General features: G+C 35.9%; 1 protein-coding gene across 3 annotated transcripts in view; it reads left to right on the top strand.

Moving 5' to 3' along the window:
* Positions 1–14,438, top strand: part of LOC132113726 (dystrophin-related protein 2-like) — a 115,794-nt gene that overhangs the window by 77,648 nt on the left and 23,708 nt on the right. For all 3 annotated transcript variants that reach the window (XM_059521668.1, XM_059521671.1, XM_059521669.1), the window contains exons 6-11: positions 879–1,025; positions 2,608–2,686; positions 7,554–7,614; positions 11,814–11,875; positions 12,367–12,441; positions 14,175–14,376. In XM_059521668.1, the coding sequence (XP_059377651.1) occupies positions 879–1,025; positions 2,608–2,686; positions 7,554–7,614; positions 11,814–11,875; positions 12,367–12,441; positions 14,175–14,376 (626 nt within the window). The remainder of the gene's footprint in view (positions 1–878; positions 1,026–2,607; positions 2,687–7,553; positions 7,615–11,813; positions 11,876–12,366; positions 12,442–14,174; positions 14,377–14,438) is intronic.

Below are 14,438 nucleotides of genomic sequence, written 5' to 3'. Positions count from 1 at the left end.
ATTCACTGACACCTCTCCTGTCCCCGTGTTGAGAGGAATTTGGAGTGAGGTGCAAAGGCACTTCCTTCAGCTTGAGGCTTATTAATTTCACTTTTGATGTGAAAGGGCCTTTACAGTTGCTAAAAATAAAACTTTTGGGTATTTTGTTCTTAAAAAAGGAATAAGGAAGCCCAGTTTAAGGTGACAAAAATAACGCAAAAATAATATTCATTATTTTTTATGGATTCAGTTAGTTACTTTTTTAAGCCACAATATTGTGATGCATTACTTTTAAAAGTAACTTTCCTCAACACTGACAGAATATTACTGTTTTTACTGTATTTTTGGTCAAATAAATGCAGCCTTGGTATAGCAACCCCAACTAGTCTATTTCAGTTTCATTTTCACTTGCAAAAATATTTCTCTCTGCAATTTTTTTTCTCTTTTTTTCTTGCCACACTCACACATTTGGTGCAGTTTCACTCTCTGCCTTTGACAGATTGGGTTTCTCTTGCACTTATGTTCAGTGTGGTACCTCAATGTAAGTGTGTGGAAGGAAGTGAGCAGTGGTGGTGGATGAAATTAGAATGGACAAGTGTAGGCTGTGAATGAATAAAAAATCACTTAAAACATAAAAATATCCACCACATGGCTAGCCTGTCAATATCAGGGCTTTGTATTGCTTTAAATTAGAGCATGCATAATTGTGACACTCAATAAATGTAACATAACAATGCACAGTGCCACCAGAAATAAGAAGTAGAAAGTCTGAGTATTGCATGGCATGAATATATCTATATCTATATACATATACATATTATTTTTAATTTAAATTTAAATTCTTTTGGTGAAACGTGTGCGTTGATCATCCATCTCTTTTTCTTCACTTTGTGTTATAGCTGTTTAAAGAAGAGCTGACCCAGGTGAAGGAAGGAATGAAACACATAAATGACCTTGCGCATCAGCTGGCCATATCTGATGTGCACTTGTCCATGGAGAACGCCAGAGCTCTGGAGCACCTCAACAACAGATGGAAACTTCTGCAGGTAGTGAATTCACAACATCTTTATCTCATCCTTACCTTCCCACCATCACTAATCGACCACTATGGAGATCAAACAGTACAGCGATCACCATTGACAGCAATGGTTCCAGCAAGCTAAGTTAGTGCATATACAGTATGAAAAATGGAGCTTAGGAGATGGAATAAAATATGCCGTTCCTGTCTGGCTGAGAGCAGTGATGGCTCCATTATCATCGGTCATGGGGAGTGCCTTTTGTCTACATGCTCATAGAAAAACAAATGCCTTTACTAAGAGAAAAAGAGAAGATGTAAAGTGAAATTGAGTGTTTCGGTTGCATCTGGTTGTTTTATGTGTGAGAGGAACTTAAGAGAGCCAGAAAGAGATGCAGGAAGAATGAGAAGTACATTTGACTGTGTGGGAGTGTGTAAATCCAGTTATCGAAAAAATGACTATGAAATACATATCTGCAGCAGTTTGTGTGTGACCTAATGTGATGGAAGACAAACAGCACAAGTGTGTGTGTGTGCATGTCTGTTTGTCTTTGTAGTATGAATGTCCTGAGAAAAGCTGTGTTGATGAATACTTGGGTTTTAATACTCTCATATATGTTTGTTAGGGAGGTCAATCAAATGACACATTTCAAATTAATCGAATCAGATTAATCATATGATGTGCTTACTAAATAATCAACTGCAGATAACTGTGCATTTGCTGAAATTGAACCCAGATAAAAGCATTCAAGAACTTTTATGTCTCTCATGCTCACCAATACTGCATTTATCTGATCAAAAATACACTTTTTTTATCTAAATATATCTTAATATGTAATTTATTCCTGTGATGGCGAAGCTGAATTTTCAGCAGCCATTACTCCAGTCTTTAGTGTTCAGTTCTTATTTATTAATGTTAAAAGCAGCTTAATATTTTTGTGAAAACCGTGGTACCTTTTATTTGAAGTTCAAAAAAACAGCATTTATTTGAAATATGCATTTTTGTAACAAAGTAAATGTCTTTAGTGCCATTAAAGAATTAAATTTCTTTAAAAAAAACTCTTACAGACCCCAAACTTTTGAACAGTATTGTGTTTTTTGTTTTATAATTTATTGTGCTAAATGAACATGCTAAACTGACATCTGTAATGTTTATCTAACTAGACAATTAGGGGCTCAATAGGCACAATGATATACAGATATGTCTGCTTTTACAGGGCAGTTTTATCTTTCTATCATCTCAAAGACAGTGTTGGTTGTCCTTGAATATATAATATTACTCAGAATTAGGTAGTCCACCATCCCCAGAGGTGTCTGGTTGATGGCGACAATGACAGACGTGGATTACTCTTGGCAAACGTCTTGTGCAACAGCCTCAAAACTTTCCTCCTTACCACACATTACCTTTTCTAAACGTTTATCTCAGTCATTGCTCTTCAGTCTGTATTCTGAAAAACCGAATGGGGACATCAGACTGGTACTGGTTTGTTTGTAACAAAACTTAAAGAGACACACCATTACACCATTTGAGAACTTGGATTTAGTATGTAAAGTAATTGATTCATGAGAATGACTGGGTATAACTCTTTTTTTTCTTTTTCTTTTCACTAAAGGGGTCAATTGAAGAACGTCTTAAACAGTTGCAAGATGCCCATAGAGATTTTGGACCCGGATCACAGCATTTCCTTTCCAGTAAGTGTGTTAACTCATTTGAAGCACTCTGCTGCAGTGTGATGCTGAACACAGAGAGGGGGGAGCTGATGGAGCTAAGTGGAGAGGGGTTGGCAGGACTGTGTTTAAGTGGGCAGGGTGGGCTGTGACTTTATTCATTCTCGCTGTCACTCACTGCCTGGTCTAACATTGCAGGACAAAGACATTGCCTGCTACACAGTTAGCCTCATTTAGAAGTTGTCCAAACTTTTCTGGCTCTTTAAATCACTAAAAATCACTGCAATGCTTAATGAGGATGCAGGGAATGGCAGTTCCATGCAGAGTATGTGAGCGAAGTGGAGCTGGGTGATTTTGACTGGAGCGAGAAGCGGATCTTTTTTTTAAAAGTTGTAATGTCGTGATTTTCACTTGCTCCAAGAGCGCTTCACCACCGCTCCATCACGAGTGCAGTTCATGTCAACATAGAGAAGGATCACTCAAATCAGAAAGTTAAAGTTCTCGAGGAATTTGTTTGTTCTTTCTAGATATAGATATTTTCAGCTGAAAGCATGGTTTAAACAAGTACTACAACACTTATTCACACGCAGTCACTCTCTCAGTAATGCATTCAAACAAATGTAGCCTAATACACTGCTAAATCATCTGAATCCAATTTCGAATGAGCAGAAATCTGTACGAAAAGCACCGATCCATAGGTAAAATCACTGACGAAAATGTAACCTACTGTTGTTTTCATCTCAAACTAAATTTGCACCCCAAAAAGCAGCAATTATACGTTTTAATGCTGACAACCATGTCATGGGGTCGGAAAAAAGTTTGCAGACTTTTGTTCCAATAAGCCACTTTAAAACTCTCCTGTTATTTAATTTTTTAGATATTTAATATACGCTATTTCAAACATGCTGAAACACTTTAGACACGGAGCGAAGGCGGAGCAGGGTTTCTGATCAGTGGAGCGAGTAGCGAGAAATGGTGAACCCGGAGCGGAGCTGGAGTGGAGTGATTATTGAATGCTCGGAGTGCGGAGGGGAAATTTTTGACGCTCCACTTCACTCACATACTCTGGTTCCAAGTGACATTCCACGAAGTGATATAGTACTCAAGATCCGACTAGAACCAAGTGCATGGTTTAAGAGCTTAGATTAGTTAACCTGTTAGCCAATAGCTTTTTATTATTATTACTGACCTCGGTAACTGTATAGTTCTCAATTTTCACAATTTGTATATCATAACACAGCAGTGTTTGACCTTAGGGGTTCCATATAAAGAGGTTTGCAAAGCTCCACTCACAGAAAAGCTTTCCACCACTCTGAACACTTTTGGGGTGCTGTTGTTTAATAGTCTCTCCGTGTGGATGGAAGCAGTATGCTTAAAGGACCTTGAGCGGTGCCATTTTAGATTTTCAGAATAACTTTTCATGCTCGACATGTCTGTCTGATTGATAATGCCTTCTATGGGCTGAAATATGTGCCACTAGAAACTGAATTTGAATTGCTAAACTTGAATAATTGCATTGAATAACTGAATTTGAATAACCTAATTTGAAAGTGTATTGTTTAATTTGAATCATTGCATTGAAAATCTGAATCTGAATTGTATAATTTGAAATTGTATTTATTCAAAAACTGAATCTGAATTGTAGCCGAATAAAATTTGTCCAATAAAATTTGATCCTCACTTAAAAATAAACTCTCTATATATCTTCACATTCACTTCTCACAATTCAGATTCAGTTCTCAAATTCAATTTCAAGTTACTGAGACAGACATCCGGGTAGTTGGAGGATGAAGGAAGAGCAATCGAGCACAGATCGATAGATCGCGTTCATTGGCGCACAGGAGCCAATCAGCACCTACGTTTTGAAGCAAAGTACGTACCCACCATGAAACAAGGAAGAAGTGCTTGCCTTGCCGACTGACTTGACCACCATGGATCCGGTGTGATAAGAGATCACGAGGTCATTCCACCAGCTGGGCACAGTCTAGGAAAAGGTCAGTGAGAGTGATTTTGAACTTCTTTGGGATGGCACCACGAGGTGTCGTTCACTTGCAAAGCGCAAACTTCTGGAGGGCACATAAGATTTAACCAGTGAGTTTTGGTATGTTGGTGCCATGCCAGTGGTCGTAATAAGTGTAATAATTAATTACGTTGTTATATATGGTTTTGCTTACAGGCAGTTAATGTACTGTAATTACTGATTGTCTATTATTTAAGAAACTATCATACAGTAATTATCACACTATTTAAATTATGATGACAGAAATTACAATTGTAATTGAGTTTAACACATAACACAGTACATAAAAAGGACATTATAATAATAATTCTACTGATTTTTTTTTTTTGTTACATATAAATGTTCAAGCAATATGCACACTATCAATGTAAGCCATTTATACAGTTTTCGAAATACATAACATTTCAAAGAATCTTTACAGAAAGACATACTGTTGTGTCTATATGGTCAAAAACACCCTCACTATTTTAATAGTTGGTGCTAAATGCTTTAGTCTTCATACATACAGCAAGCAAGCCATAGGCAACAGTGGTTAATAAAGAAAAATCTGCAAGATGTAGATAATGGAGTAAAAAACCTTTGGAGAAACCAGACTAATCAAAAACACTGGGGACCAGTTCTCCTCTGTATATTCAGTTTGAACATTTGGTACAATGTCAATAGTAGTTAACAGTGTTACTGCATTGATTCAGCTGTAAGGTTAAAGGTTAATTGTGCTATGTACAGGCAGTAACATTGTTTTCTCTGTGGCCCAGGTGATGCAGGCAGTGTTAGTGAAGAGTTCTAAGGTGCAGTCATCCATCAATGAATTCTTGCTGTTTTGCTGAAACTGGAAACAGTTCATCCTATGTGAAGTCCATTGTGGAAGATTGGGGAATCATCAGTCTCAACTAGCTCCAGAGTGTCTCGGGACAGAGCCTCTGTGGTAAAGAAAAATATAAAAATGTTTAGGAACTGTAATATAATAACAATAATTATTTCCTCTCTGCCGGTGTAATATACAGTACAGTATGCTGGAAGACTTTCTTGACATCATGCAGAACGGGGTCAGAAGACATCAGAAGCAGGAATCATCAAAAATCATTGTTAACCGTAGAGCATCGGTTTACAAATCTTTCAAAATCAAGTTATGATTTATGTGTATGTTGTTATAAAAACAATTAAACAGACATAAATGTTATCTGTTCAACTCAGTCTATTTTGCATTCAAACATTGCTTTAAATTCTTTCACCTTCCTCTTGTTTCTCAGAAACTGTGGTGTATGTACGTGAATTATTCTTTCTCTTGAGTGTTAGTATTTGCATATTTTTGCCATTTACTTTTTTGTTGCTTCTGTAGGGTCATTGCTTACAGGTGATCCCTGGATTCTTTGACATGATATGAGGTACTTGGCCCCAAAAGTTTAAGAGTCTTAGGTTATATAAATTTGAAGGAGAATATAGAAGCGTACAAACCTAGAAATGCTCACTTTTGTTTTGAAGTTGAAGGAATGAAGTCAGCTTTGCTGAAATGACAAAACAAAAGAATGAAATATAATGTAAAATTAAAATGTAAAAATGTGTACAATAAACTCAGTACAGAAGCCACATATAAAAGTTTAAGTTAAAAGGTGGACTTTTGAGAGAAAGTAATTTTGCTATGGTCAGGACAAACTGATCAATAATAATCATATGGGAACAGTGACAACCAAAAAAAAAACCTTTGTACTGTTGAAAATAAATGTACATCACACAGCACAGTGAGCCTTTATGGTAACAGCTCAGTCAATTTAAAAAGCATTAAATCTAACTGGACAATGCATTAATCCATTGGTGGGGAGACAGATGCTTGGAGGGATAGATCTAACTAAAATGCGACAATATATTGACTTTTTTAATTGACTAAAAAAATATACTAAAGTTTGATGTTGGGCACTGGGCCCAACAGGACCATGGGAAGGTATTGCATCTGTGAGCAAATATGTTGAATTGACTACTTCTGAGTTGTCTCCTTGTCAAAACATAGTGAGACATACAGGTCTTACTACTCTCTCTCTCCCTCTTAGTAAGCAGTACCCTGACAATGACAATCACGAGGAGTAGTTATCGTAAATAATTACGCTGAAGACATGACCAGTCTACTTGGCGGCAACAACATTTTCACCGGAGGAAGAGGCAAATGCTTAGAAATAATAAACGCCAAGCAAAGATGTTGTTACCAGAGCTAGTACATAACCACAAAAACGTGGGATAATAGCTACTGTGTTTGCAACACATCGAGAAAGATGTAATTTCCCCCGTTTCTACAAAACAGCTACACCATTAAACTAAAGATCGTTAGATCGTGAAAAAAAAAATTGTCATTACCATATTTGTCCCAGGCGGATCCATGGTGGTCAAGTCAGTCGGCAAGGCAAGCACTTCTTCCTTGTTTCATGGTGGGTACGTACTTTGCTTCAAAACGTAGGTGCTGATTGGCTCCTGTGCGCCAATGAACGCGATCTATCGATCTGTGCTCGATTGCTCTTCCTTCATCCTCCAACTACCCGGATGTCTGTCTCAGTAACTTGAAATTGAATTTGAGAACTGAATCTGAATTGTGAGAAGTGAATGTGAAGATATATAGAGAGTTTAACTTTAAGTGAGGATCAAATTTTGTTGGACAAATTTTATTCGACCACAATTCAGATTCTGTTTTTGAATAAATACAATTTCAAATTATACAATTCAGATTCAGATTTTCAATGCAATGATTCAAATTAAACAATACACTTTCAAATTATGTTATTCAAATTCAGTTATTCAATGCAATTATTCAAGTTTAGCAATTCAAATTCAGTTTCTAGTGGCACATATTTCAGCCCATAGCCTTCTTTCTTTCTGTCACTTCAGGCTCTGTGCAGATTCCTTGGGAACGTGCCATATCCCCCAACAAAGTGCCATACTACATCAAGTAAGTCCAGCCGTCGGGGTGTGCAGTCTCACGATTTTTGATCATGGACGGTTAAAATGTCTGTACGATCTGATTTTGAAGAAACTTCATAGTATCATGGTAAATATCAGTTGCAGTTCTGGCGCCTCTGTCTCAATATAGGCTTCAACGTGACCAAAAGTACACACAAGTACATTATTTGCATGTGCTTTAAAGGTGCAGTGTGTAGATTTTAGTGGCATCTAGTGGTGAGGTTGCGAACGGCAACCAATGGCTCAGTCCACCGCTCACCCTGCCCTTTAGAGAAGCTGCGGTGGCCGACACAGGTAAAGATGTCGTAGGTAAAGACAGCAGGGAGCAATGAGATTTCTTTACAAAGGTAAATTAGGGAATTATATTTACTTTATTCAATAAATCAATGTTATTACTAATGTTAATATACTTGTTAATCAATGTGTCAATGTTTTATTCACAAGAACAACAAAGTTTCAAAATACGCTCTGTAGAGCACTTTGTCCGTTTAAGGCTACTGTAGAAACATGGTGGTGATTTCCATGTAAGGAGACCCACGGTGTATATAGTTCAAATAGCTCAATTTAAGGTCATATAAACATAATAGCTAATTAAGTAAGGTCTTTATATACCTCTGAAAACATAGTTATGTATATTTTTAATAGTATGTATCTGTAAATAGATCTTTGTAAATATTACACATTGCACCTTTAAAGCCTTACTGTTTAAGCACTTAATTTGCGTCCTTGTCTGACATGCACACTAAAAAGCCTGACTACTGGAGTTTGAAGTTCTTTGAGTCTGATTGAGCTAATACTGTCAAAAACACACAAGGTTTACATATAATGCATTTTTATCATGAGAACTCTCTGAAGATTTTAGCATGGTAATTGATATGACAATGTTAATGTATTTGGCCTTAGTGGAACAGATCTGCAAAGCTGCTTAGGTCTTAAAAGTGGTCTTAAAGTGACAGTATTAAACATGCTCCCGCTTGTCATTAAAGGGGCAGTTCACCCAAAAATTTTTATTCTGTCATTATTTACTCACTCACATGTTGTCCCAAACCTGAACACAAATAAAGATTTTTTTAAGAATGTGGGTAACCAAACAGTTTCAAGTCCCCATTAACTTTGATAGTAGGAAAAACAAAATACTATGGATGTGACTGGGGACCAGCAACTATTTGGTTAACCACATTCTTCAAAATAACTTTTATGTTCAACAGAAGAAAGAAGCTCATTCAGGTTTAAAACAACTTGAGAGTTAATGAAGATCATTTTCAATTCTTTAATGTTAATAAACTAGCAATACACAAAGAGAAAAATAACTCATTGCTTTTGACTGAAGAACTTTAATACAGTTGCTTTAATAAGAATCGATGTATAATTTATACAGTAAAGTTTATATGATGTTTTATTTTTATATTTGTTCATTTCAGTTTCTTGAATGCTACTGCTAAATACACCTACTGTACCTAGAAAATAGGTTTTATTGGTTACACTTTATTTTTAGGTGTCCTTGTTAAAAGTGTAATTATACATTTAAGAACTGAGTAATGTTAATTAACTACTTACTATAGGATTAGGATTATTTAGGGTTAGGATTAGTTTTACTTGCATATTATGCATAATTATGCATAATTAATTGTCATTATAATAGTAAGTACATGTAACATGTAACAAGGACACCTTAAAATAAAGTGTTACCATTTTATTTTGTATTTTAGTAATGTGTATCTTTGTTTTTTATTTTTTAATAACAAAGGTTTTTTTTTATCTTCACCGACTTTTGCCTAAATGTCTGACATTTTTATTTTATTTTATATTTTCTTACTTTCTAAGGCTTTGTTTTTAAAATAGGGAAATTAGTTTGGCTGTACTGCTCAGACAACTTGCAAAACAATAAAACCAACATGATAAAATTGTGAATCTTGATTTTCCTGAAAAAAATAAAATAAAAAAATTAATTCATAATATGATATTTTTACCATATTGCCCATGCCTATCCTACTGTAAAGCATCAAAAGTCTATGAGATGAGTGTCAGAAAGGAGAGAGTCTGGGTAAAACTGTGGGATGAGCATGTCTGATTATCAGGTATTGAGAGAAAACTCAGTTACTGATCCCTGGTGCAGAAGATTATTGCACTGTGACCTAAAAAGAAAACAACATTTGAACCATGGTGCTCCTATTGTCATTTGGCATTGTGCATTTTTAAGAATTTGAGTTTATAAATGGCACAAAAGAGTGTTGTGTGTGCAGTGTAAAGGTTGGCGTCATCAGTTGAGAGAAAGAAGGTCTGTAATACTTTGAAAGATTTCTGTAAGTGTTCCCGGAACTATGAAGTTTTTGGTAATTGTAATAAATAAAATCTAAATAATAAATAAAAAGCTTCAACTTTCTAAAATTAGGAATGTTGCCTTGGCAGCTAAATGTAAAAAACAGCAATAGGTTTAAGTTGAAGTACTAGAATGACTAAACCTGAAATTAAAATAAAAAATAAATTAATATAAATATACAATTAAAAATATCTAGAAATGACTAGAAATAAAAAATACTAAAATTTTTAATCTAGAAATAAAAAATACTAAAATTAAAATGAAAACTGAAAATATAATTTATTTATTATTATTTTTAATATACAGTAGTATAAATAATAGTATCATTTATAAAATATAGTATTTATTAATGTTTTGAATGCCATGAAGTACCATGTGACTAATCTCTGAAGTCACAAAAAATAGGGCATGATGGTCACAGTGAACAAGATTGATTGTTTTTTTCATGGATGCTGGTGCTGTAGAGGAAGGCACGAGTACAGGTTGTTGCAGTAAAGCATGTAGCACACATGTATCGACTTTGTGGAGATGTTCTTACTGTCACATTTGAATTCAAGCTATGTTCAGCCATAATCTTTTCTTTGAATGTCATCAAAACAGTCATGTATATAAGCATTATAATGACTCTAAAATCTTTGTTCAAGATCATTGCGATTGCGATCTCTCTCTCTCTCTATACTGTGGCAATGATTCAGATTTACGCCATGGCATATTGGTGCCTGTAAATTTTACAACTCATAACCATATATTAAATTAAGTGATATAATGTTAAAATACCAATCTACTTGAATTATCTATATATAGATGAATTATCAAAAGCTTTTTACCGTAAAGTGTACTGATAAGCACTTTATTAATGCAGGTGGTGACATAAAAAGGCATATAATGAATTAGTTCATCACAAGAGGCTTTTCCATAAAACATAGACAGTATTCATATACAGACAGTGCACACACAAAGACAAAGCAACATTAGGGTTACCAACCCAATTTCATTTAAAACCTATTTTATGAGGTGCTTAAATTGTTAGAATTCCCCTTCACCACCTCTGAACATAAAAGCCATTCCATTGTAAGCAGATTGTGTGAGAATGTACAAATTCATACAAATTAGCCACCAAATTCACTAAAAGTTAATAATTGCCATGAGCTTGTATTTGGGCTACACACGACACACAAACACAAATTAAATAAACATTAACTAAATAACAGAAAATGTGTCACAAAACACCCCAGTGTACATTACTCATAACAAAAAGTAAGAAGAAACATATGTGATGTGTCACTCAGGGACTTTTGGATACTTGCTGTTTTTCCACTGTAGAAAGTTTGTAGTTTTTTCCTTCCAAAAAAACATAAATCTGACTGAATTTTACAATTAAAATGACATATAATGTGTTGTTAAACCAACAGTTTTTCACTCTACTGTATATGGTCAGGTCACAAGTCAACCAATTGACATTGAATTAATAAATAAGTAAATTAATTTTTAATTGTTATTTATGGAAGAAAGACTTATGGTTTTGTATACAGTGTGCTTAAAGGGTTAGTTTACTTGTTAATGCACCCTCCAAATCCAAAATGTTTTTTGTTCTATTGCAAAAGGTGAAATAGAAAATATTTCAGTCCATAATGATTAAAATTTGCATTTGTGTTGCATCGAAGAAACAAAGTCATATAGGTTTAGAGCGGCATGAGGGTAATAAATAATGAAAGTAAAAAATAATGAAATGAGTAAATAATGACAGAATTTTTCATTTTTGGATGAACTAGTCCTTTAATGTTTCTCTCACGTGTGTTCTATGTTTTCTCTATTTTTGGCTTCACTACTCTGCTCTTACTTGGCTCTTTTTCTCTTTCCTTTTATAGCCATCAGGCTCAGACAACCTGCTGGGACCATCCAAAGATGACTGAATTATACCAAGCTCTGGGTGAGGCAATTAAACACAATTAAACTCTGCTCTTATATCTTCTATGTGTCTACTTCCTGCTGGGGAACCATAGTGCAGACATACAGAAGCTCAAATACACCTACTAGAAGGCGGTCTCACACTGAGCTCGATTTCTTTACTTGGACCTCTCATTATAACCTAATATTTCATCCCACCCCAGAGATGTCGCCAGCTCTCTCATTAACCCAAGAGCAGCTGGGCCAACCTTACTAATGCTTTGCCAACTTCTAATTAACAATGATTAAAGGGTGTTTACAATGTGAGTTAATCTGATGCAACATGACACAAGTTGTCCAAACACTCTGGCACGGCATGAGCATAAACCCCTCAACCCCGCTGAAGTGACACATTGCTTCCTGTCTCTCTGTTTGCTTATGTAAGAGCTCAGCTATTCCTTTGCTGCTCTTTTCTCTCCTCATGAATGATATTCTCTCTTTTCCTCTCCTATCTCCCCTGCTGCTCTCTCACAGCGGACCTGAACAATATCAGGTTCTCTGCATACCGGACGGCCATGAAGCTGAGGCATGTGCAGAAGGCTTTAAGATGTATGTAAAAAGAAGCACCCACACTGGTTTGCCCTTTTCCCTCTACTGCTCTTTTTAGAGCAAGTCATTGATTATTTGCAAAATTGCACGTACAGAGCTGGCCCTGCTGTTCGCCTCTGTTCTGTCTTTTTCATTAAAGCCCAGTGATTTTTATGCAGCTTAATTAAGCTTAATAATTTGTGTGATTGTACTTCTTCGGGGGAGGTAATTAAGAAGTCTGTGTGAGGAATTAACCACTGTTCCCCCTGCGACACATTTTGTGGGTGGAGGTTTATCTGCCACTGTCCAGACATCCTCTCGTTGGAATTCCCTTCTTTTCTTCAGCCTTTTCACTGTGCACATAATATTAATATAAATGTGTCTGTGTAGGTCGGTTTTACACTTTCAAAATCCCTTCAAAAATAACATGGCACTGAAAAAAAACCCTGCTTTAATACAATTAAATATTTGTGATTTATGTGTTGCTTGCAAACGATTTTATTTCCTCAAAATACACAGCTATCCCTGAACGCCAATCAACAGTAAAATATGTTTTTTTTTGCAGGAAACTGATGTAGGTGTACAACATCTAGTCAAACTTTGGCTCCTCTGTGGAGAGCTTTGAACCCATTGGGTTATTCTATAAAACTGGTGCCTTTACCCTTTTGATAAGCTGATTTAATCAAATATTCAAGCAAAATTGTCTTTTTCAGCTATTAGTGAAATGCATTGTATACCATCTAAAGCTGAACACACACACAAACACATGCACACATACAAAACATAATTATTTATACAGAAAGTTCACAGGTTGATGGTTTTACAGTTTAATTTCACACTGCAAACCTTCAACTCAAGGGTGTGAAGCTGGGTGCTTGTTATCCACAAATGTTCTTCAAGGTAACAGGTTCAAGGTTTTCCTCAACTGACAATCATCAAAACAAACGATAAAGTGATAGAGGACACCTGTCCTTGAAAAGTTCACCTCTTTAAAGCATGATGCTATGTACAAAATATTAAAGCAATTTCAGAATTTCAAAGCATTTTTATTATTTAACATTAACAAAAATCTAACACACACAGGAGGAAGGAGAGAAACAAATAAAATAATTCCTTGTTTTTGTGAACGTTTACAAAAATGTCTCTAATAACAGTAGAAGATTTGTTTGTTTGTTTATTTATTTATTTTATATTTTTTCACATACATGCATGACACAAAACAGATGGCATCTGTTTTGTAGAATCATCCTCATGGAGAAAACATGTTCAGGGCTACATGAGCAGGTTGAATCCACTACTGAGAATGGCATGTGCCTTTTAACGTCTCTGGGGACAAGTTACTGCTTGCTTCTCTCTCTCTCTCTCTCTCTCTCTGTCTGTCTCTCACACACACTCCTGGTGTGCTAGTTCATGTCATTAACTGAATTAGTAACCAGGCTGCTATAGAAACATTGCTGTTTTGTGAGCCAGGCTCTGATGATTGACGTCTGTATAAAATGAGCATCTACAAAGGCCTGTTAGAGTATCTAGCTGCCCACCTAACACTGATAGCACCGTTGCCACTCTGCTTCCATATTTCAACTCATTGTCCAACTAGGATGACATCAGCATACAGCCTTAACCCTATACTGTCACTGCCACACTAGAGATTGCCAGAGGAAATTATATTATAGCAGTCAAATCCAATTAGTTAACACTCCACACACGTACAGTAATATGCATGTGTGTGTGTGTGTGTGTGTGTGTGTTTCTAGTGGACCTGCTGAAGTTAAGCAGCTTGGTGGATGTGTTTAGAGAACAGGAGCTGCAGCATGCCGAGCATGTGATGGATGTGGTCGAGGTCATCCACGCTCTCACTTCCCTGTATGAGAAACTTGAGGAGGAGAGGTCCGTCCTGATCAATATCCCCCTGTGCGTCGACATGTGTCTCAACTGGCTGCTGAATGTTTACGACAGGTACTGACGGTAATGTCATTCACAACCCATTTGACCTGCTCCCACAAATGATGTCAAACCAA

The sequence above is a fragment of the Carassius carassius genome, chromosome 33 (genome assembly GCF_963082965.1).
Source record: "Carassius carassius chromosome 33, fCarCar2.1, whole genome shotgun sequence".
In the NCBI taxonomy this organism is placed as follows: Eukaryota; Metazoa; Chordata; class Actinopteri; order Cypriniformes; family Cyprinidae; genus Carassius; species Carassius carassius.
The sequence above is the reverse complement of the archived record's forward strand: the minus strand, read 5'-3'. Positions and strand labels throughout refer to the sequence as shown.